Source organism: Nymphalis io, chromosome 18 (assembly GCF_905147045.1).
Source record: "Nymphalis io chromosome 18, ilAglIoxx1.1, whole genome shotgun sequence".
Taxonomy (NCBI): Eukaryota; Metazoa; Arthropoda; class Insecta; order Lepidoptera; family Nymphalidae; genus Nymphalis; species Nymphalis io.
This window is the reverse complement of record NC_065905.1, coordinates 5,787,939-5,812,950: the sequence shown is the minus strand read 5'-3', so window position 1 is coordinate 5,812,950 and position 25,012 is coordinate 5,787,939. Positions and strand designations below refer to the sequence as shown.

At 32.0% G+C, this 25,012-nt stretch overlaps 2 protein-coding genes across 4 annotated transcripts in view; one reads left to right on the top strand and one right to left on the bottom strand.

The window, feature by feature from the left end:
• The window catches only part of LOC126775288 (calcium release-activated calcium channel protein 1-like), a 58,486-nt gene extending 37,905 nt beyond the window's left edge, over nt 1-20,581 (top strand). The window contains exons 1-7 of one of the 3 annotated variants that reach the window (XM_050497111.1): nt 2,532-2,749; nt 12,174-12,415; nt 14,194-14,392; nt 15,428-15,578; nt 16,991-17,260; nt 18,587-18,688; nt 19,665-20,580. In XM_050497111.1, the coding sequence (XP_050353068.1) occupies nt 2,741-2,749; nt 12,174-12,415; nt 14,194-14,392; nt 15,428-15,578; nt 16,991-17,260; nt 18,587-18,688; nt 19,665-19,813 (1,122 nt within the window). In that variant the 5' untranslated portion in view covers nt 2,532-2,740 and the 3' untranslated portion in view covers nt 19,814-20,580. Of the gene's footprint in view, nt 1-2,531; nt 2,750-12,173; nt 12,416-13,812; nt 13,977-14,193; nt 14,393-15,427; nt 15,579-16,990; nt 17,261-18,586; nt 18,689-19,664 lie in introns of those variants that run through there. The other 2 variants (XM_050497110.1, XM_050497112.1) reach the window with 2 other exon arrangements.
• A 613-nt stretch (nt 20,582-21,194) lies between these two features.
• LOC126775300 (uncharacterized) lies at nt 21,195-24,990 on the bottom strand. Its single transcript, XM_050497134.1, has 3 exons — nt 24,569-24,990; nt 24,042-24,272; nt 21,195-22,766 (listed from the first exon to the last, which is right to left on the bottom strand). Exons 1-3 carry the CDS (start codon nt 24,853-24,855, stop codon nt 22,610-22,612), a joined length of 675 nt encoding a protein of 224 aa, XP_050353091.1. The 5' UTR covers nt 24,856-24,990; the 3' UTR covers nt 21,195-22,609.
• Nucleotides 24,991-25,012: the final 22 nt, after the last annotated feature.

The following is a 25,012-nucleotide window of genomic DNA, read 5'->3' as shown; positions in this document are numbered from 1 at the left end:
GACGCAAAATTTCTGAAAATAAAAGAGAAAATTTCCTGTTATTTCTTAGTAAAATAAATCAATTATATAAGTAGGAAATTCCCCAAATGCTATAATAATTAATAAATCGCCAATAGAATAGACGATCAACACGTCAGAAATGACATAAGTGTGAGTTATACGAATCGATATCATGAAAAAAAAAAACAATGAATCCATTATTTAATTTACGCAATTAAAGTAAATAGTCTAATATTATATATAAAACTATATTGTAGAAATAAAACACCTTCGTATGTCCTTTCGCAAAATTGTAGGTAAATATATTTAAAGAATAAGATAATTATGGTATTACTACGTAATGTAGATAATAAATAATGAAAAGATTGCAATCATAAAAAATAGGATTTATGTTTATGTGGTATTCAAATGAAGTACAAAGCGTTGTTAAATTAAAAGGTAATAATAACTTCTGTCATCTGAACAAGGATGACGTGCGTTTCATATAAAACTATGAATATCGTTTCGTAATAAATTTATTACTTGTACAGAAAAAAAAAACCACAAGTCATGTTGAGCTTAAGAATCGAGATGGTCCAGTGGTTAGACCACGTGAATGCTAATCAAAAATAACGAGTTCAGACCTGGGCAAGTACCAATGAGTGTTATGTAATAAATAGACGAACGAGATTATTTAAATCTGGTGTTCGGCGGTGAAGGACAACTTGTGAGGAAACCTGAAAATGACGGATGTAAGTCTATATCTATACTTCTATATACTATATATGTATAATAATAATAATATAATATATATAAAAGATAAAATTTGATTTTTTGTATGTCTGTTTGTAATGATAAACTCAAAAACTACTAAATCGATTTAAAAAATCTTGCACCAAAAGAAAGCTAAAGTATCAGCGAGTAACAGTATTTCTTATTGTGCCAAGGTGTATAGGTGGTGGTGACCTCTTAGCATAAGATGGCCTATATGCCATTATTTACACAAACAGACAAAACAGAGTTTATTTCATAATGTGGCACGAATGTACGATGAGGTCACACACAGAAGACGTAGACAGAACTCTAAGAGACATAAGAAGCTAAGACAAAATTATGGGAGTGTTCGTCGGTGACTTTTTCGAACAATTCCTGTAATTAGTTAGTTTTAAAATTAATGATGACTACGTAATATCTACCAAGATAGATAATTGTTCAACCCAGATAAAGTAGTGCGGGCCGCTAGTCTGTGATATATGTATCCATTAATCAGTATAATAAACTCCAAACCGTACTTCAAAAGGGAAGGAGGCCTTTGATCAGCAGTATATTAGCGTTCTTCCCTTTGTCATTGATAATTAAACCTGACATCATCGATTTTATAACACTGTATCACTCCCTTTTTCCCTGTTTTCCCTTCCCTCCCACGGAAACAGTGGGGGGTATGTGGGGCTCGCCGGTGTCCAAGGCGCCGAGTGCACCCCGAACATCGGAATACCCACTAAAAAACCAACGGTACCCTTTCCATCTTAACGAGGGACGTTACGTGATCGTTTGCGCATGTTACCGTGACACTTTCTTGCATCAAAAACCGTAAGTTGTTACAATTAATTCTCAATAAAATTTTAATAAATTAGACTCATCGATCGACTCCAAATTATGATGATGTTTACCTGACCGACTTCCCTCACGGCTGCGTTTCTCAATGGGATATGTACGAGTATAGATATTACTTTTAATAGATATCTTGTGCTGGTGCTCAATCTCATAATCCGATAGAAGAGCAAACTAACACAAAGAGAGATCAGGTGCGCAAACGGCTTTTCGCGCCGCTGCACCACGGGGTTGCTAATACTGCCAACTTCCAAACTCTCCCAAGTCTTAGTAGCAACGAGAATTTCTCGATATAAAAACCCAATACCTTTTTATTGGCCGGGGTTTGAATCCAGAATATCCGGATCTACAGCCCTATAAGGCTAGTTACTAGACCAACGAACAGGTAACACTACTATTCTGCTCAGATTTTTTTTTATGATCAAATCGTTATAGTTAATATTTGTTTAAAATAATTCTATTTTATACTATGCATTGACTGTATGTGGAATTGTATATTTATTTACTACAGTCTACCGTATTTTTTTTATTTAATAAAATTTGTAGTGTTCACGTATGGTTAAATAATTAAACTACCCACCCAGATCTCAATTTTTAAGTTCTAACCCAAAGGCTGTCTGGAAGAAATAGCTAGTAAGCGATAGCGGCTTTTATGATGCTTATATTTTTATGTTTCTTTCTTTTGACTTATTTTAAATTATGTCATGTGGTAAATAGTTGAATAAATAAAAATTCTAAATACCTACTTACATATTTTTTTAATTATATTTATAAATAACATTACTATAATGATGAATGTTTGACATATATTAACATATCATGCATTTTTTATACGAATCTGCTCGTATCGGCATGAATATTAAGCGGTAAATAGTAAAATCATAGCGCGCGTTATTGTTGTATCAGTGCGCTTTTTCCTTTTGTGGTGGGAACTCGTCGGCCAGCGAAATGTAAACTACGGCATTTGTTTACGCGGGAGTTTTATTTCGAAACAGTGGCTCAATTAATTTCGCGTTATTTTACTTTATTAAAAATATTTTTAATATGTAAAAATTATTCAAGTTATTATTTTTTTCTAAATACTATCAGTAACTATACAACAACAATCAAATAAAAAGTTTTGGTGAAGTAAGTGAAATAGTGAAGCAATATGAAAAAGGTTAGTCTGTCGAGCAATATATTCCTTAAAATTAAAATCTATAATAATTCTTTGTGACTTTTCCCGTAATATATACTAATTACAAGTAAGTAATTGCATTTATTTTAGCTGGCTTCAAAAAGAAAAGGTTGTATATTCGTAATTATTTATATTTAGGTACCTAACGCCTTGTTTTCACCGATCGATAAAAAAATTTAGACGTTACTTTCAATCCTTTAAATAATCAATTTGAAGAAAATCTTTATTCCTAAGATTGGAACAAATCTGCAAGTCTACATACCTCACTTGTTTCATTAAATAGTGCCTTCTCATTTTAGCGTTCTTAGTAAGTCCCACTCATTAAGTATTTCATATTAAAATTCCGGAAATGAATCATGAAATGTAACCAACTAATTTAAAATTCATTAGGAACACACAATTAAAAAAACTGTGATTAAATTATGATAAATGTTTACATATATATAAAAACATCAACTGACAAAATACCACATCGTTAGACAAATAATACTTATGAATAATATTCAAGATACATTAAATAGGCCGCAAATGTAAATAGTTTATATATAAATATATTTCACACATTTTCACTTTATAGTTTTCACAATCTTATTACGTATTATTTTCTGAAAAACATTATTTCAATAAAATGTATGTGTTACATAATAGCTGTTGCATTTGAGATAATGACCGAAATAGTTTGAGTAAATATGATATTTTTTATCATCGCTGTTACTAAATAACAAAAAAAAACTACAGAAATGAATTGACGAATAATTAAATCAAAAAGGTTTTAAGTTATTATTAACAAAAATAATATGCACATTTATTTTAAAATATATATAATATATTAAAATATGTATTATTTATAGATGGACTAGTGGTTAGAACGCGTGAATCTTAACCGATGATAGTGGGTTCAAGCCCGGGCAAGCACCACTAAATTTTCATATGCTTAATTTGTGATTATAATTCATCTCGTGCTTGACGGTGAAGGAAAAAATCGTGAGGAAACCTGCATGTGTCTAATTTCATTTAAATTATGTCACATGTGTATTCTACCAAGCCGGAGCGTGGTGGAATAAGCTCTAAACCTTCTCAAAAAGGGAGAGGAGGCCTGCACAGACTGTAGGGAGGTACTGTACTGTACTGATATCACCATCACTAATTTTGAACAATTACCGATATTGTCACTAAATATTATAAAACAATGTCGGGGGCACATTGTTTTATAATATTTAGTGACAATATCGGTCTAATACTGTGTCTGTTTGTCTGTCTGTCTGAACGCGATAAACGTAAAAGCTACTGAACTGATTCTCATACGATTTTCACCAATGGACGGACTCATTCATGAGGACGGTTTACATGTATAATTAATTCGTTAATGCTTTTATATAGATTGGCTTAAATCTGACAATGTTAAAGATATCGGAAAAAATCATGCCGACTGTGAGTTTTACTGGCGTTCCCCGCGTAACTCAATAGAATTATAGGTATTACGTTATAAAAGTTTTACGTAGATTCAACACCTGTGAAATCGGGACGGCTAGCTAGTATAATATAATAATACCTATTGTCAATACCACGTTTTATTTGCTCTAATGTTTGTTTATGTTTAGTGGTTAAAAAAGGTTTGAAATTTTAGTTTTATTTTTGCCAAGTATATAGAGATTATTTTGTTCTATGATGCGTAGGTTGTATAGGTGGGGTTGGTATTATACTTATTAACTTCAGAAAATAATCCAAATAGTCAACAATTTTATATATTAATGTTGTCTATATGTCTGTACATTTCATTTGATCTGCTATGAGTTTCAATTTGTATAATTATCACTATTAATTCTGGCGTATTTTCAAATAATATACCTAGATATTCGTAATCAGGGACATTAAGATTTTCCCATAGACAATTTACTGCTTTTTACTGGTTGATATATGCCTTACACAATTAATAATTCCAATCAGCTACGCTTTCTATATAACCATTACTATATATTTAAATTCTCGTACAATACGCGCAATTTAAATGACTTGGCTGAAATGAGAATTCCACGAGGTAAACGCATATAAAACCGTAAAAAATAAACAATAGTTAGGTACCTATTTACGTAAATGAAACCGGCAATTTATTTGTATATTCGCATCTCTAGTCTATCTTTTCTGGTCGCACTCACTTTTGTTACATTAAAAATATATCTACGCACTCAACCGTGACTAATATCTGACCGTTCAACTCAGACCGCACGTGAAGTAAGAAATATTGTCTTGGAAATATTTGAATTGTGTTACAATGATGTACCCGCCAGGTAGCGTGTTTACTCTATGGCCAAGAGGTAAGGGCACATGCCCGGGACAGGTCGTGTAGGGACAGCCCCTTTCATAATCGTTACCCATTTTTTGTTACTCTTTGATTTGACTTTTCTAAAGGAAATTGAAGAACTAACATCACCTAATTACCTACTTTCAATGGACCTTAAGGGGCGAATTTTTTTTTGTGCTCGCGGGCACCAAATCTTAAAATATTACTAAATAGTCTACCGTAAAACAGCAGTACTTGGTATTGTGTTCCGGTTTGAAGGGTGAGTGAGCCAGTGTAACTACAGGCACAAGGGACATAACATCTTAGTTCCCAAGGTTGGTGGCGCATTGGTGATGTAAGTGATGGTTAACATTTCTTACAATGCCAATGTTTATGGGCATTGGTGACCACTTACCATCAGGTGGCCCATATTCTCGTCCGCCTTCCTATTCTATAAAAAAAAGTACGCAACTGCCGCTAGTTCATATTAACAAACTAGTTTAAAAGTAGTAAAAGTCTATGGGAGTATCTTAATGTCTTTGATTAGAAATATCTAAGTGATTAGGTGTTATGTGTCAGTACGCCAAATGGCTATGTATGAGTTGGATCTTTGCCGGATGCCCTTACTGAAATGAATACCTATATTAAAAGATAAACGGGACCAAAGGCTATTAATGATAACAATACACATTATAATTAACCAAACATGACATATATGGCAATTTAACGGGAATTCAGAAAACAATGAGTGAATACACGCCTAGCAATATAACTGTCATATTATTTTTAGTTAAGTCCCAACTCATGAATTACTCAATCTGAAATAATTATATACTATAATAATTATATTTTGATTTATATTACGAGTATATTGTATAACTTGAATATTATTTTTATAATTTCAGGGCAGGCAAGGTTATTTTGTTGTTATTTATCTGTTGTATACTTTTTTCGAGATATGATTAAATTATGTTAATTTAGTCGGTGAGAAAATTGTCAGGTCGGGCGCTTTAAAAGCTAACGTATATACATATGATAATATATATTATATCAAATACAATAATGTATAAGTCATCATATTATATAATTACTACCGCTTTAGCCGCCACTTCGCTCTCGTCATAATTCAGAATTTATTTATTTATAATAGCACACTTACAACATACATATAAATCATTGAAAAGATTAATTTATAAAACAATAATAGTATATCTAATATGCATGTCAATTACAAGTGTACATAGCACTTCCAGATCCATCTAATCAAATTCTAATTAAAAGTAACAAAAATCATCAGCAATTTAAAAAAAAAAATGTCAAAATTAAATAATAAATAATGTCATTATTATAATAATAGAAATAATTGCTTAAAACCAATTACCATACATAGCTCTTTTTATCGAAAATGAAAGATTTTAAGATAAACTTTCATCCACTTTATTACTATCTTAGGGGTTTAACTTTCAAAAATCCTTAGTTCTAACCCAATGTGTAAAAGGAACCTGTTTGCAAATTTTCATTGTGGTAGCCCCAAGAGTGGGCTGTACTTTGATATGTCAATCAATTATTCTTTAAAATTAAAATATCAGCTTATGTTATTTAATTTTTATTTTCGTTAATATATATTATTATTATCTTTCGTTAATAGCTGTCACAGTAAGTAGTCATTCTTATGCTTAAGAACAAAATAACTTTAGTTTAACGTAGATATAACATTAATCTGGAAAAAAATAACACAATAATTTAATAAAATTACCGTTTACACTTCGCGATTTGAACTAGTACTTACGAGATATTACTTATTAGTCCTAATGGGTAACTGGACGTGGATTACGACATGTATCTTGGGATAATTTAAGGGATAGATCTAATAGCTACCATTAAAGGCTGCAGATGGTAGCCTAAAATGGTAGTAGGAAAAGGCTAGCACGTAGAGGATTTAACCCCGAGTATAACGTAAAAACAATAACATCAGTGTGTATAAATGGTCACAGAGAGGCCGAAAACGAGTTGTGATAGATGCTTAGTCAATGAGGACCTCGTGAGGCACCTTGGGTAGTTATAATGGTGGTAGAGATAACCGATGCGAAGATGTTAAACAGTTGACTGTCAAACAGAGTCAAAGAAATCTGTAAAGAAAATAAATACAAAATAAAATATTTTATCATGATAATTTTAATTCAGAATATAATTAATTATTTATCTGCATATTTACTAAATAAAATAAATTCCAGTACTTTAAAGTTTTATACGTTTTAATTAAATTATTTTTAATTATTAACGTCTATAATATTTTCTAATAAGTTTGATATTTCTGATTAATAAAATCAGTACTACGTAATAGATAATAAACAAAAACATACATAAGTGATGTATCTAAATACATAATAACATCGTTGTCACCAAATATTGTGACTAAAATGATAACAAACAATATTCAACTGAGTGGAACGGACCGTAACATGAGCGTGGTAACCGCGTGCCATGGAAGACAGTCATTTCGTTGATTGCGCCAACAATTACCCTGCCAGTGACATTGGCGGCTGGTGATCAGCAATGCTTGGAAATTCAATCGAATGTACGGAGAAACAAAAGAGCTAATTAACTATCAATTTTACACAATTGCATATAATTTCATATGCTGTGTGGTATATCAGATATTATTAAACTTCAATATTAACGAGCGATTAACAATAAGAGACTATGGTTAGGTTTGTAGGTAATTAACTGTACATACTTTTTTTTCTTTTTTTTATATTATAGGTAGGCGGACGATCATATGGGCCACCTGATGGTAAGTGCCCATAGACATTGCAAAAAAAAAGTTTCAGTCATGAAAATATCTTATATATATGTACTATAGCCAAAAAAAAAAAAAAAAAGCCGAGTTGGCCCTGTGGTAAGAACGCGTGAATCTTAACCGATGATCGTGGGTTCAAACCCGGGCAAGCACCACTGAATTTTCATGTGCTTAATTTGTGATTATAATTCATCTCGTGCTTTACGGTGAAGGAAAACATCGTGAGGAAACCTGCATGTGTCTAATTTCACTGAAATTATGCCACATGTGAATTCTACCAACCCGCATTGGAGCAGCGTGGTGGAATAAGCTCCAAACCTTCTCCTCAAAAAGAGGAGAGGAGGCCTTTAGCCCAGCAGTGGGACATTCACAGGCTGTTACGGTACGGTTACGGTATGTACTATAGCTAGCTGCCTATCATGAATTCGTGACGTTTGAAATAAATTTGATTCCGCAGCGCCTGTCAGCTGCCTGTGGTTTAAATCTAAAACATCCCGGGATTGAAACACACACAAAACAATTTCATCAAAATCGGTCCAGTAGAAGAAATATATGTATAAAGATTTAATAATACGATTAGGTAGAATCACCAACAATAACATGCGCATACCTAAATATTCGACATTAAAATAATATAAATTAATGTGGCATGTTTATAATTATATGATAAATAAATTATGTAAGTAGTATAACCTAAAAACGTGTACATCATTCTTTTGTAAGTACATATCTCAGTTTTAGATTTTCAAGTGTTTCTTTTGTGTTTGGGTTGGTTGTTATATATATTTTGTTTAAATAGTAGCAAAATTATCGGCTTCGCCAGCGTGGGATTATTTTGTGACGAAAATAAGTTTTAAGTGTAGTGTAGTACACATAATTTTTTTAAGTTTTTTTACAACAATCATTAATTTAGCCGATTGCTTACAATTTCTGAATTCATAAAAGAACACACGCAAGTGACGAATCTCCTAATTTTAAATATATGTATGTATATTGTATATATGTCCAACCCTTCATGGTGGATTTTTTATTCAAGCTTATGTGGGATTTACCATCTATTCATTACATATTCTACCACGAAACAGCAATACTTAGGATTGTTGCGTTGCGGAGCGGGAACGGAAAGAGCCGATCCTGCTCGGCGGAGACGACGACGGCGTCGTCTCTGCCCTCCCACAGCCCAAACGGCCGGGGCCTTAAAGATAGGGCGTAACCCTGGGGCCGTGGATGCGTGAGGTTGGGACCTCGCGTGTCTTATTTCAGACGGCCCTGAGGAGGACGGCAGCCGGGATGGCCTCGCGCTGCCGTACGTACTAGCGAGGAGTGCGCAGGGCGGAGGTTACCTTCGCCTCCTGATGAGAGCTCCGCCAAACCACGAGCGGAGCAAAGCACGGGAGAGGCCGCAGATGCTTTATATCAACACGATCCCGCAGCCTCACCGATCTGTGCCGGAGGCGGCCATCGCAGTGGTTTTAGTGCGTAAGAATCCCACATAACCCAGTCCCCCCCCCCATGGGAGCTAGGTACCTTTCTGAAGGTTTCCACTACGTGAAAAAAAAAGAAAACGGTGTAAGGAATGTTTACTATATCAATTTAGGGCGTTGGTAACCACTTACCAATAGATAGCAAATTTGTTCATTCGCCTACCTTTTTTTAAAATGAATAGGAACTCCTTTGGTTTTGTACCTACCTAAAGATAAAACAAATATACACAAAATTTAAACTGCCAAACTAATAACTTCCTTCTAATTTAAAGTAGAAAAACATCCACCTTGATCGTCAAACAAAATCTATTCATGTTTCATTATTATTATAACCTTTTTTGGATATTATTTTAAGAGATGACGCACAAGTTGCAGGATGAAACAAAGTTGCATTGCTTGTATAATATTTGATAATGACAAGTCATCATCATCATTAACACTGTTCAAGAACTCAGTGTTGGCTTTCATTATATTAAATACAATAGTTATTTTGATATTATATATATGTATAATTACAATTGTAAAACTGACCTTAGTGTACCTTGTCCGGTAGCTTATAAGTCGATACATGGTGAAATCCTGTATACAAATTGTGGGTAAGGTCAATTAATAATTTTCTCACTACCTAATAGTAAGTACTAGTAGTACCAGCGCTATTTTCGCTCTAAATTCGCATTATCGACACTTCTGTGGGTCAGAAAGCACGTATAGCTATTGTCCTTCGCTTGAACTCTCATTCTCCACGATCTCGTGATATCGTGTCGGATAACAATCTCATCGCTTTGTGATGCGATACAATAGAGAGAACGATTACTACAATAAAACACAACTGACACAACGAAACCCACCTACCAAATGTCAAGTTGTAGATCCATTGTTTCATAGAACCGAGTAGAGTCCCGAGTAGAGTACCGAGTACAATTATGTATATATAATATTATATATACATAATTGTATTTATAGCTATAAGTTGAGTCACCATTGATTGATTGATTTGATTGTTTTTTTTTTTGTAAATTAAGTAATTTAACCCATATCTATGTTAAAAATAATTCCAATCAACTAGGCGTTTTTGTCTGAAGATCTGACAATTGCAAAAACTTTGAAATCAAAATAGCGTTCAAATAAAATAAACTTGATAAGTATTCCATTAAAAAGTGTATAATATCCTTACTCATATTATACTTACAGACTGGATCAAAGCTATGTACAGTTGAAAATTAATTTTAAAGTCAATTAAATTTCGTCTAATGGCGCTGTCTCGCCGTAAGTCGGCGTCAAAATATGGAGTATATCGGCGTCGGCGCAAATGTCTATCATTATAGTTTTTTATGTCTTTCAATTTGTTATTTTAACAGCGAGGTTCTTCCCAGGATCCCAATGAAGATTAGTCATACCTACATAGTTTTAATAAAGACAACAAAAATAAAAAAGTTACCATATATTTTTTTACTGAATACGGATCTAATCGCTAATATTTTTTTTTTAATCGCCAAGTTATTTGTCAACGAGTGAGGTTTAACTTTTCTTTTTATATGAGAAATGATATTGATAGATAGATAGATAGATAGATAAAGTCTTTATTTGGATCACACCACATGAGTAAAATAAGAAGATAAAAAAGAAATGACAAAAGTAACACAGAGTTTAAGTTAATTTATGTCGTAGAAAAAAATAAATAAAAAATTAACTAACTTACAAAAATATTTACAAAAATATTTTGCATCCAATTTTATTTAATCTATATCTATTAAATATAATTGGATGTAAAATGGGAATTGCATTATTATGGAAACACAAAGAAAAGAGAAAAAAATAAATAAATAAAAATTAACAAAAACTAACTGTAAAGTGGTGTGACATCCAAAATGGACAACCTCTCATTTGCTAGAAATTATGCAAAAACAATAGCACCAATTTTGAAAATACTTTGTGTTAAATTTGTTTTTTATTTCACTACAATGGAAGGAGACGGAGATGCAACAATAAAATGAATTACGCGAATATGAGATGAGGGATCCATAATAAACTAACTAAAATCCACGACGATGGATCCGCGGGCATAACATATCGCGGGCATAGTGTCTAGTTTTTGAATGAACTTGTATCAGAAATCAGAATTATTTAACAGGAATGAAAGAAGAACAATTACTTACATAAATGCATTTACTATTATTGATAGGCAAAATGCTAGTTACATAACTTTTTATTGCAAACTCATTCATTCAACGATTTATTGGTAATTTTAAGTTGCGTTATTTTAATTCAGGGTCTAATCAACATGGCGAACAGTGGTACCCTTAATCCTTTAAGTGAAAATGCTTTTCAGAGTCTTCAAGAATAAAGCATATTTTATTTGATTTCATAAAAATTGCCTTTAAATGAAAGTTTTTTTTTTATATTTGCCGGGAAGGCAAATAGCTCTACTCCGGATACATGATAAGTGGTAATAGAATCCAAACGCACCTTTTTATTTTTATCTTGCGTTTTTTTCGTTGGCAATGAGAAGCGAATGGACCTGCCCAGAAGTAATTAGGCGTTAGTAGTAATTAGGGGATCCTACCAATAACAACCCCTTAAAGAAGAAAACAAGCGACGAGAAAACAACGTCGTAGTCAATAAGGAAGTCGCAAAAATAAAAAATACAGATGTTAATTATCAAAATTATTGACCTGAAATGTCGATTTTGATGCTGACTGGAAATAAAAACATACGGGCAATCAAAAATAAACTCGATCAAAATAATATAAAGATGAATCAAAGGCACAGACAACACGTTTGTGGAGATTTTTGTTTATTACATAAATATTTTGTTTTAAATAATTTATCTTTTTATTTCAGATATCCGAAGCCAGCTTCGTAACGAGCGTGGAAGAGGCATCTCGGATAGATCAATGTACACAGACTCCGCCGTGCGGGAAAGCAAAACCGCGTTCATTAGTACGATACAACACTACCGATCACTTGTACGAAAGACATAGACCCTACAGACTGAAGGACTACAGGCCGAAGAGTTTGGGCGTCTGCGAGTCGTATCAGTGTCTTGGGAAACCGCCGAGCTATGACAGCGGAAGTCAAGCGAAGTTAGTGTAATTCTTATTAGAGTTTAAATTGAGAAATAAGCTGGGAATAGTCTCAAGGAGTCTACAAACCAAGCCCGCCGGCCAATACTTCAAAAGAATCATGACGGCGACTTGCATTTTCTCGTATCACCCACCCGACGGCGACATGTGAGCGACATGTCCGCGAATTGCGCACGCATCTAGTTGCCCTGCGACACTCAACTATATCGTGAAATCTGTTTTACTTCGTGACACCGACAAGGAATTCCAAAGAGATATGAAGAAGCCGACTATGGCATCGATAACAAAACCGCTAACTTGGGTCGCCACATCAGCGGGTTTGGTGTGTAGACACCTTTATAGATTCATTTTAAAAATTGATTAATTCAAACTTTGACAATCACTTTAATGACTTGAATGTTTAAGACTATTGTTTTTGTGGTTACCACTTAATAAACCAGCTGTATTTCAACAAATAAACATGTTTTTTGTTCAATGTAAAAGCAAGACCTATTAAGGAAAAGAGGCTTAATAAACAAAACTTAATGGAATACAATTTAAAGTAAAAGATTAAAAGTTAAATAAATGGAACTAAATACAAGCAAAAAAATAATTAATTGCATAATACGTATTTCCATTCTTGTTATTCATTGTCGTTTTAAAAACAATAATCAAAACATTATTGAACGCCAACGACAATGCACATATATAATTTATCCGACTGTGTTAAAACTTTTTGCAATTTCTGGCATACCATCAACATACCATTAGATTACCTGATACTTGCTTGGCTGTCTCGTTGGTCTAGTGGCTTGTTATAAGGCCGCAGACCCGGAGGTGCGGGTTCAATTGCCAGGTCGGGCCAATAAAAAGTTTTGAAAATTGGGTTTTTCTGTCAGAAAATTCTCAGTAGCAGCCCGGAGTTTGGAAGTTGTAAGTGTGTACACTCCCGTGCCTCGGAAAGCACGTAAAGTAGTTGGTCCTACGCCTGACCTCTTTCCGGTCGTGTCCGATTGTCGTCCCATCGGATTATGAGAGTTAAGGAATAGAGAGTGCACCTGTGTTTGCGCACACACTTGTGCACTATAAAATCTCCTGCGTAGTTGGCTAATCTCTCTTGAGATTGCCCGCCGTGGCCGAAGTCGGTCTGGAGGACATTATTATTATTACTTGCTTAAAAAAATACTTAAATAGTTATAGTAATACGTTGGGCATTATCTAATAAATAATAAATGACGTTCTAACAAATGTAGCAGCTCGTTTCAAAGTGCCTTACTAATGTTTAAATAAGCCTATCTGATTTATATTTTAATTAAAGATGATTTAATTATTTACTTACGTTGACAAGTCGTTATTTTCCACAACGTGTTAGTAAATAATAGGAGCAATAAATGTTCTAGTTAGTCACAGTTTTATCAAATGGAACAATAACTCGACCAATGATAATAGCTGAAAATTTAAATCTGTGATTGCGCTAAGATTGTCGATGTTGGCTTTTGCCCATCTGTGCACCCTATTTTTCATTTCCAAAACATTAATATTATATTTTACAAATGAAAAATGCTGTGTTGCGTTTTGATCTGTGAGTGAGCTAGTGTAATAACAGGAACAAAGGATATAATAAAACAGATTCCATGCCTTGCAGCGCATTAGCGATGTAATGAGTTTCTTATTATATTATTACCATTGTCTATAGTAAAACTTGACAATTTACTACCAGGTGGCGCATTTGCTAGAGAAATACTAAAATAAATAATAGAAAAAATATATATTAATGTTTGATAATCCTTTGTCCCTAGAATCAAGGTAACGGCAGCGGACAGTCCCGCTATATCAGTGACCCCGCCTCACAGCTTGGAGTACGATTGTCCGAAGGGTGTCAGCACTCCAAACGGGAGTGTCACCCCAACCGGCATGTTGACCAACAAGTCCACCGCAACGGTGCTGTTAAGCCCTAGCTACTTGCAGAGTCCTTGCCAATGTAACCAATCGATTAGGGTAAGTAATAATCTAATTTATATGCTTTTAACTTTATTTATATTAATCTCATCATATTGCATTATATTGCATTTTTAGAATATATTTAATATTGATGGTTCAGCTATTTAATTTTATTTTTTGTAAATCCCTTTCGGTTTATATTTATTTCCTTACAAAGCTTTTGGCGGTTACTACATTTTCTATTCGCGAAAAACAATATATTTTGTCGCATGTCACAACTACTACAGACCTATGTACCTAGATGTATCTGCTAACTGCTTCTTAAATCAGTCGCTAACGCTTCGTTGAGACGAGAGGAATAATTGTGACTCCGCTATATAATATTTATCATCGTGCATAATCTAATTAATATAAACAGTCTTCGGAATAATTTGTAAAGTATCGGCAACGAGAAAAACTTTGAAATACAATACTGCCGGTTGTTTTTCATAGCAACAGCATATTAAATAGATGTCATCTTATTAGATGGCGTACCGAGTAATGTGTTAGGGATACGCCGGTGAAACATGAAATTTTAGCGCTAGGAGTGGATACGATAATTAAAAAAAAAAGAAATTTTTTTTTGTTAGAAGCTATGATTGAAGATACGTCGTTTTGCAGCCCGTTAACAGTTAGCGATTGAGGTGTAAAACAATTTTAAATATTCACCACCGATTTCAGGAAAAGTATTATGTGTCTGGGAAGATACAGATCTTCCTTCAGAAAAAGAAACCCGATGTTTCTTAAGTGTAATTAAAATATAATATTTAATTAAAATAAAAATATATTTTTAGAAAATGTAATAAAGTAATTTAAATAAATTTTAAAATAAAAACATAGCTTTTTAACAATATGTGTTTTTTTATATTGGGGATTTAAATAAGTATATATACAAAATATGTATATATTATATATTTATTTAACGTGGAACGGTGGCAAGAATGCTAGCAGCACTTCCTCGTTGAATCAGTTTCGATTATTTAAGTATTATATTATTCGTTAATTGTAAGCTAAGTATAGATTCAAGATGGCTTGTTCGTTAAATAATTTCAGAGTGGAAGCGAAGTAGCGCTAGCGATGCCAGTTTCTGCTTATAACGAAGAGGTTCCTGGACCGGCGTCACCAGATGGTCTCTCGTGGAGAAGATTACACATGTCTCGAGCTAAACTGAAAGCCACTGCTACCACCTCCGAACTGTTATCAGGTGATTACAATTTAGATTAGTATTAGGACAATGTATACTTAGTATAGAAGTTGATATGCTTTGTCCCGGCGTCCGGAGCTCAAAAAAACGCGTGACGAAGTCGGCCTTCGCAGTGGTTTTAGAAGCTACTACGTTAGAAAAAGATAACGTGCTGTAGTCATCTAGCAGCGAGCTACAACAAAGTATATAGAAAAAAAAGTACCACATACCAACCAACTGTCATGGTGATCAGTCGAACAGTGTCGTAGTCTATTAATATATATTAATATACGATAAATTATACCAACATCCATGTCTATATATAAGTAAGATTGATAGTATAGTATAAGAAATCAATTAACATTTTTGAGGAAGTAGAGAAAGGACACAGATAATAAAAATAAAAAACATATATCTTTTGATGAGGTATAGGAATAGATTTAATCCTTAATACCTGACTTTTAGTTGTAATTTCTTAATAATAAAATACTTGTATCATTTTTTTTAATTTATCATCGCTGTAAATTGTTCATTAAAATGAGATGAATAACATTTATCAACGACCTGTATTCAAGGCGAAATATAATTATAGCTTAAAATTATACAAAATAAAAATGTTATTCGTTTTTATTTAAATATATTTGCAAATTTATTTATAAATAGACATTATGAATTTAATACAACGGCAATGAAGTCGCGTTTGCATGATATTGATTGATATGATTTATTAAAAAAGCTGTATAAACTTATATAATGTATATTTTATACTTTAAAATAAAACCACAGAGTGTGTACTGCTGGTCAGATAGTGTAATTGTTCTCTCTCATTATAAATAAGTCAAGCCTTATTAAGTAGTTACAAAAAAACATTGTTATAGCACGATTTAAGACAACTAGAGCCATCTATTAATGAAAAGAAAAAATAAAATAATATTTGGATAATGTGATTTGATCTTAAACATATAGATTCTTAATATCAGTAATACTTAGAATTGTTGTGTTTGAAGGATGAGTAAGCCAGTGTAACTACAGGCACAAGGGATGACGATTTTATCATCATACGCGTAGGTTTCTTACAGTGGCAATGTCTATGGGCGGTGGTGACCACTTCCCATCATTTCCCATATGCGTCCTACCTATTTTAAATTTGAAAAAAATCTAGATCTACTTTGTATATCTCATAAGAGTTAAAAATATATATATTATTGTTAATTATATTGTTTTTTTAGTACTCGTTTCCATTACTTTATATGATTTCTATAACATGTATTCGATATATGTCCTCTTTACTTTTGTCAAACTGAAGAGTTTCTTTGTTTTAACGCTCTAATTTCATGATGAATTACATTGATTTAAAAAAAATCTTGGCGATAGATAGCCCATTTATTAAGAAACATTAACACGGACAATGTCATAATATTATTTACTTGCAGGTTTCGCAATGGTAGCTATGGTGGAACTCCAAATCAATGAGCCAACGAACGTTCCAGAATGGCTCTTCGTCATGTTCGCTGTTTGCACCACCGTTTTAGTAGCAGTTCATATATTCGCCCTCATGATATCTACGTACCTGCTGCCAAATATAGATGCCGTTAGCAAGATGGACAATACTCCCGGCGCTCCGGCGCGCGCCTTGCGGGACTCCCCCCACGAGAGGATGAGAGGCTTTATAGAACTGGCGTGGGCATTTAGTACTGTCTTAGGTGAGTAATGAAATGTACAATTATTTCATTATTATTTTATTTATACATAATATGGTAACTTCCAAAGTTCCGAAATAACTTTGCCGGCATTCAAATGCCATTTTTTATGAATCAATAGTGAATGCCAAAGATTATTTTAGGTCTCGTCCAATTATGTCATATCAATTCAAGTTGTTTATTTACCTTTAGGTACTCCTGCCATTGGAATACATCATAAACCTGTACTCAACCTGGGATGATGTTTCTTTATTTTCAACAATTAAAAAATTTACAGGTTTCTTATAAATACCTAAATAATTTGAATTAAACACCTGCTTGTGATCACGGACAAAGTGTTTGAAACGTCAGGAAATTATAAAAAAAATGTTAAAATATACGAGATAAATTCGTTCATAGTTGTTTAATTCAATTTGTAACAATACCGAAACCTAAGAAATCATTACTTAATTATTCTTTGTTTTCGGCCCGCGACACCATGACTAACGTGTTTGTGGCCCGTATAAACAAAACGTTTGTACTCGTAGCCTTGTGTGTATCGTCCTGTAACTAGGCATAAGTGCGCAATTATTTTGAACTTTTCAGCACTATCTCGTTTAGAGGTGTCTGGAAGAGACCGCTGTAAGCGATAAGAACGATAATAATATTTATTTAGCTATTTTTAGTTTTGTTTGTCATATGAAATGTATAATTAATGCGTAAATGTAATTGGTTATATACTGTATTCATAAATCCATTTACAGTAAACAGTAACAGCCTGTTAATGTCCCACAGCTGGGCTAAGGCCTCCTCTGCCTTTTGAGGAGAAGGAACCGATGATCGTGGGTTCAAACCCGGGCAAGCACCACTGAATTTTTATGTGCTTAATCTGTGTTGAATTATAAACATTATTTTATCTCGTGCTTGACGGTGAAGGAAAACATCGTGAGAAAACTTGTATGTGTCTAATTTCATTAAAATTCTGCCACATATGTATTCTAACAAAACCATTTATTAATTATAATATTATATCATATTCATAATATAGGTATTATTCTTTGTTTAAAATAACGATTTATACAATCAACAGTATCCGTAAGCATGTTGTTTATGATTTATTTAATGATAATTAACAGTAATGTCAAAACAAACTAATGTCTAAGTATGGCTGTTTGGCGGTAGAATTTTACAAAGCAAAACTATTCGTGTATTGAAATTATTTATTTTATTACGTAGGTACTATTGATAGCAAGTACCTTAGTAGTTTTAGCGTGACATTAAGTTCTAAAACTAACATTCGAAGGTTTAATTAACATTATATTAATGTTATCATAATTATCTTTGTTTCAGGTTTATTTCTATTTTTAGTGGAAATAGCTATTCTCTGTTGGGTAAAGTTTTGGGATTATTCCTTTGCGGCGGCAACTGCAGCCACCGTTATCGTTATACCAGGTAAATAATATAATATTGATTATGTGGTACTTTTATAGAACTTAATACAAATAAAACATATTAAATTTCATGTAATAGTCTACTTTCGTCTAAAATACACAGGTATACAATCAAACTCGAAAATAGACTAAGAACTAGAAGCATCAGATAGGAAATTGTAATTTTTGCTCATAGACAATTCCATTGTTATAGGCTAAAGACCTGCATTTTTTTTCAATATAATTGCCATTGTTACGTTTATTTATTTATTTTTACTTGTAATCAACAGCGTTACAGAAATGGTTGTACAGTTATTACGTATTACTAAACTAAGGCCACAAAGGATTACAAATTTATAATACGAAGCTTGAGAAAAAAAATTAAAAGTAAAGACATAACATAAGTATTAATATTTACGATAAAAAAATCATTCTTGCTTAATATTAATGATGATTGATAATTAATGAGAAAATCGTATGCGCGTGCATACGATTTGTGATTTGAAGCGTGTGTGTGTGTGTGTGTGGTTATTCGTTTTATTTAAAATTCATTTACAATTTGAGACAAAGATCTTTCTTGTAATTCGTAATTACTAAAGTACTAACGCTCTTTAAGCTATAATACAACAATACTAAAACCTATTGTTTTTTTACAATACAAGTAGGTATATAATAACAACCACCCACTGATAAAAGAGTTTACACTAGATAGAGCTCCATTTTTAATTTAGGAAGGCAAAGTGCAAGTTGTTACCTTTGCCCACAAAGAGGCACTGCAAAAAGTAAAATATACAATGTATCTATGGTAATAAATCCCTTGTTTTGCATTGCCTCACACCATTATTCTTCAAATTTGATTGAACGCTATATTTTTGCATATTGATGTTAAAGAAGTTGCGGTATCCGTACTTTTTTTTTCTTTGATTGGATTTAGGGTCTAAGACCTTTCATAAATTTTATATTTTATAAATCTAACTATTATTGTTGTTTTTTTTCAGTATTAATCGTCTTCGTTGCATTTGCGATACATTTCTACCACTCTCTGGTCGTGCAGAAGTGCGAGACGTCAGTACAAGACATTAAACAACTTGAAAATATGAAAAGAGATCTAGACACCGCCACAGTTAAAGTTAATATGTATCAATGAAATATCAAAAACATATTGGTGAAAAAAAATAGTGTATTAGAAGAATAAGTAGTAATTAAAAAAATATATAAAATTCTCATGTATACATTTTGTCATAATATGACTTTTCTTCGAAAGTGTGTTATTAAATATTGAAAAAAATAGTACTGTGATGTGTTTGTTATCTATGGTTTCAAATACCTTTATAAGTCAGTTTATTTTTGTTTGTGTTTGTAAAATAATTGGTTGTCTGTACTATTATTTATCTAGTCTGTTTCCTAAAAAATCTCATTCCATAATTATTTTCCAATTTAGTTACAATTTAATGAGAGGAACTGTTTCATAACCGTTTTTTCAATTGTAGAATACATTTTTTGAAATTTCCAAATTAATTATATGTCATTCTGGCTTAAAAAGCTAGCAGTGGGCAGCTATCAATTCCATTTAGCGAATTATGTCTATCGATGCAAAATTTTAATTTAGACATAAATAAAATATAAAATCGAAACGAGAATAGTTTTCAATACACATGTGATAAAAAATTTAAATTTTAAATAGCCGATTATATAAGCGATTTCGTCAATAAATTAATAATTGGATTATTTCAAAGGCTATAAAAAATCATTAATATCCCTGACTTATTGTGCTATGCTAAGTAGTATCATAAAAATGATTTTAAATAATTTAATAGTGAAATTTTAGCTTCTCGTAAGACTGTATATTTATAGATTATTGTAATAGTATCGGAATTTAGTTTCAATGTAATAGACATTTTTTTAATTACTGAATAGAATCTCTGTATGTCAATAATTACGTATAATTGAAATATATATATTTAAACACCCAAAAAGTTTTTGTTTCATTTCATAAATAATATTTTTGAGATATTTCAACTCCACTGCACCTTTACACATTGACTAATATGATCCAAAAAACCCATTACTGAAAAAGTATTATAACTATAGCAAAATAAATGTTTTTTTTATTTGGATATTAAAAATATATATAATTATACTCTAAAGGTCTAACCGTTTCGGGCTTAAACTGAAAAAAAAAGCCTTGGTCCAGCAACGCGATATTTCCAGGCCTTTAGTTTCCTTAACAAATCAAATTTTGGATTTTTCTGTTAATGAAACTGACCTGCTGGGGCTTGGAACGCAAACAATGCATTTGATCTACGCCTAATCTTTTGAATTGTACCTTTGGACTAACTGTGCGCGCCTGCGTCCATTTTAAGACACACACCTGCATTTGCATTATATCTCCTGTGAGCATGACTATTGATTAAGATTTGCCACCGTAGCCGAAATTTGTGCAAATGTTTTATTAATGGGAAGAAGTTTAAAAACAAAGCACATTATTATTATTTAATAGTCTTTATTCGTACATCAATCAATCATACTTAGAACACTTCTACATACCTAATGAATACAATATAAAATGTAATATTAACAAGATAAAAACATTACAGAGCTTAAAATTAATTTATATTAAAATCTTATTTATAGAAAAATTAAAACAAAATATTGAATAAAAACCGTAGACCTATTTCGCTGCCGAGATAAAAATAGAAACGATAGTAGACAAGCCGGAAAAACAAATCACTTGATAGTAAAAAAAATCGTCTTTTTTATAATTCTATTATTATTTCGATAGCATAATAGTATCCGTTAAAATGTTTACAGCGACAATCTTGTTAATTACATAAAACATGATTCTTATTTACTTATGAGTTATATCAAGAAAACAGTTACAATAATGCTGTTTTCATCTTCTTGTGCTATGAATACAAAATAATGTTTTCCATAAAAATATACATAAAGCACACGAAACGAGTCAGTTGATAAAAGTGACAGATACAAAAAAAGAGAAAGAAATGTCAAATTCTACGTCGACATCTATACAAATTCTCTTTCTATAAAAAGAAAATAGTTATACAGCGGTGTCTCTGTAAATATATTAAAAGATTGTAAAGACAACAGGTATAAATTTTGGGTATATAATATTACTTGCACAACCACTCGGTGGAACCAGCTTTCACCGGCGACTTTTCCAAAGCGATATGACATAGAAATCTTCAAGAGAAGAGCGTACTCATTTGTTAAAGGCCGGCAACGCACCTACAAGCTCTCGGGTGTTGCAGTTGTCCATGGGCAGAGGGAGTCACTTTCCATCAGGTGAGCCTCCTGCTCGTTTGCCCCCTTACTTCTCACATAAAAAAAAATTACATTAGAACCTAGCTAAGTTTAATACGTCGAAAACATTCACAACTTTAAAGCCCTTCAAGCCTACATCGTTCAAAATTTGAGCCCTCAAGTCAAAATAATCGGTGTTTTTCTATAAGGTATTTTAATACAAATGTACAATATAACTCGAAAAAAAAGGAACCACTATATCTCGAGCAATATTATTGATCTATTTGCTATATCTACACAGCTCAAAGAAACATTTAACAAACCAAGTATTTTAGAAAATTTTACTGACATATTTTTATGAGTGTGCATAGAATAAGACACCACATGCCCAAGTCTAGAGAAATTATCATTTTTTATTCATGTCACCGTCTGTATCTCAACATCATATAGGATAGAATAAAAAAAATCTGCTACTAGAAAATTTACAATAAATCTTTCTAAGTTGAATCTTAATAATTCGATTTATTTCGAGTCTCACTTCTCAACTTAACGAGGTTCTACTTTATATATTTAAATTACAAGCTAGATAGAGCTTTTTGATTGTATTCATACTCATGAAAATACCATTCCCATCACCTTTACAATCTTAATGATGCAGTTGTACAATACGTCATAGGAAAAGTTACATTTCCATGTCTATTCTCGAATGTTCCGCAACAAGAACACCATTTCTTTTTTTTGGCGTATCTTCATCAGATGTTTCTTTCTCTTCTTTGATGTTATTTAGGATATTATCTCTAGGTTTCCATACCACTAAGGACATTTGAGGCTTTTGTAATCTACAAGAAAAAAAAACAGTTACTTTCATAGTACATATGAAACAGTTTTATATTTTGAAGTTTAATATTACAGGTCACATTATTGTGGGCGAGGTATATTTCCATGTAAATCTGAGGATATTTTCGGCATGATACCTACTTTTGCAAGAGCCTTGATGGCCAAGTAGATAGAAGACTAGAAGAATTCCAGGTTTATAACTAAATTTTTTCATTTGTGTTTATAATCGATCTCATGCACAACAGCGAAGGTAAGCATGGACAACTCTTCAATACCATTAGTAAACAGTCAATACTGATAACAAAAATTTTGCGTAACTCAAGTTTGACTATAAAAAAATGTAAGTGTGTTGTATATATGTAAAAAAAGAATGATAGGTACATAAGACTATTTTAATATAATGAAATTAGTGTTGGATCATGTACTTGTTTCTTAGTCAGTACATTTTTTATGAACAACAATTTTTTAACTGCACATACTTGACTGATTAGCTCTGAATATTTTATTGTTTTAATAAAAAAAATTATATTTATTGCAAACAAACAATAAATATATATTATTTATAGTATAATCATTGCATGTTATACTGTAGGAACACTAAACTGTTAAATTGTCTGGTAAAAGTCTGTTCTATTTCTACTCATATACATTACTATGTCACAATCAGAGAACAATAGCTAGATATAATCAATGCTAGCAGGTGCATGTTGTATAAATATTTATTGAACATTCCATGTGCTATGTTTATCTTGTTTAATGTTTGTATTATAGATTTGTAGAAATAAATTTCAGTAAAATATATATAAGTACTTCAAAACTTAACTAGATTAGTAGGAATCTTCACTTTTTCAAAATACATTTAATAAATTCTTAGTTTTCATAAGATATATGTTTTCTTTGAGCAGAGTTTAAAGAACTTTTTGTTTTCGTAAATATTTTGAAATACAATTTGTGTGCGGTGATACAGTTATAACTTGTGAATTCGAGTCTATAACATTCAAATATATGTAAAATTAAAACAGAGAAGCTTAAAACATGGAGTATTGCTCAACGGAACCCGCACTTGATATGTTATTTAATATAGATAGACACAAAACTGAGTTCATCATCATAAAAAATATTTTATAAATTTTTATGAACAGCCAAAAAATAAATTTTAAATGAAGACAGTAATGGTTTTCACAACTCTTATTCTATAATTGTTTCTATAAACTTGATAAAAGGAAAAGAACTCTATAACAAATAATTAAATTAAAAAAGCCTTTTCTAAAACCTACCTTTCAATAAGTGAGGTGGGTATAATGGGTTCTTCTTGTATTTTTTTTAAATCTTCTGACAATACTATTGTATGACCTTTCAATTTCTCACTAATGTTTATTACATTTGGCTCCACACTCAATTCCATTACATCTTCAGAGGCCAGTGAATGTTGTGTGTAATTGGATGATATATGGAGACCACTTAAATGTGCAGCCATTTTTTCCTCCGTTATAAATTGCTTTGTTGGACTAAAATCGTAAAAATATTAATAAATTAATTATTTGTAATATATTTAAATTATTAAATGCAAAAATATATGTGTGTTAAAATAAATATATTTTTCCAACAGTGTAGCTAAATTTTTTTAGCAAGAAGATAGATTAATAAGAAGACAAATTATCATAATAGATAGTATTATAATTTGAACTGTGAAAACTTTCCTGCACTTGCAATTGCAATATAGTAATATATCAAAAAATATTTTATTATTTTTATATTTTATTATATTAAAATATTTTATGTATAACTGAATTTTTATACTTACATTACTGGTTCAACATCTAAGCTCTTTCTTTTACAGTGTACCACTGGTGCGATTTTCGCATCTTCAGGGGTCTGCGCTGTAAATTGTACTAGATTCGGAGGAGAGTGCAAACTCCAGGGTAGACTTTGAACATTCCACGGAGCTCCAGTAGGCACAGGCATGAGATGTGGTCCAGGAGTCTCACGGTTATATCCAGCTGATGAGGCAAGAGCTTGCTGAGCAAACATTTGTTTGGCCAGTTCATCTGGTTGATTATATTGATACGGAGGGTATCCATAGATATCCATCTTTTATCAGTTTTCTCTCTTCTTTTTTCGTTATTATTAACTCTCAGAGATGTAATTTGTAAAGCGCAATCAAATACCTATACAGTAGTAATACAAAAACAATACGAATTGTCTTGACACTTCCAGAATAATAAAAATAAGAATGGCAGAAATACAG

Excerpts from the sequence above, each read along its gene's own strand:
- LOC126775300 (XM_050497134.1), bottom strand. The coding sequence starts at position 24,855 with ATGGATATCTATGGATACCCTCCGTATCAATATAATCAACCAGATGAA. Across the intron at positions 24,273-24,568 it reads TTAGATGTTGAACCAGTAAT|TCCAACAAAGCAATTTATAA; the intron begins GTAAGTATAAAA and ends TTACGATTTTAG. Across the intron at positions 22,767-24,041 it reads CCCACCTCACTTATTGAAAG|ATTACAAAAGCCTCAAATGT; the intron begins GTAGGTTTTAGA and ends TTTTTCTTGTAG.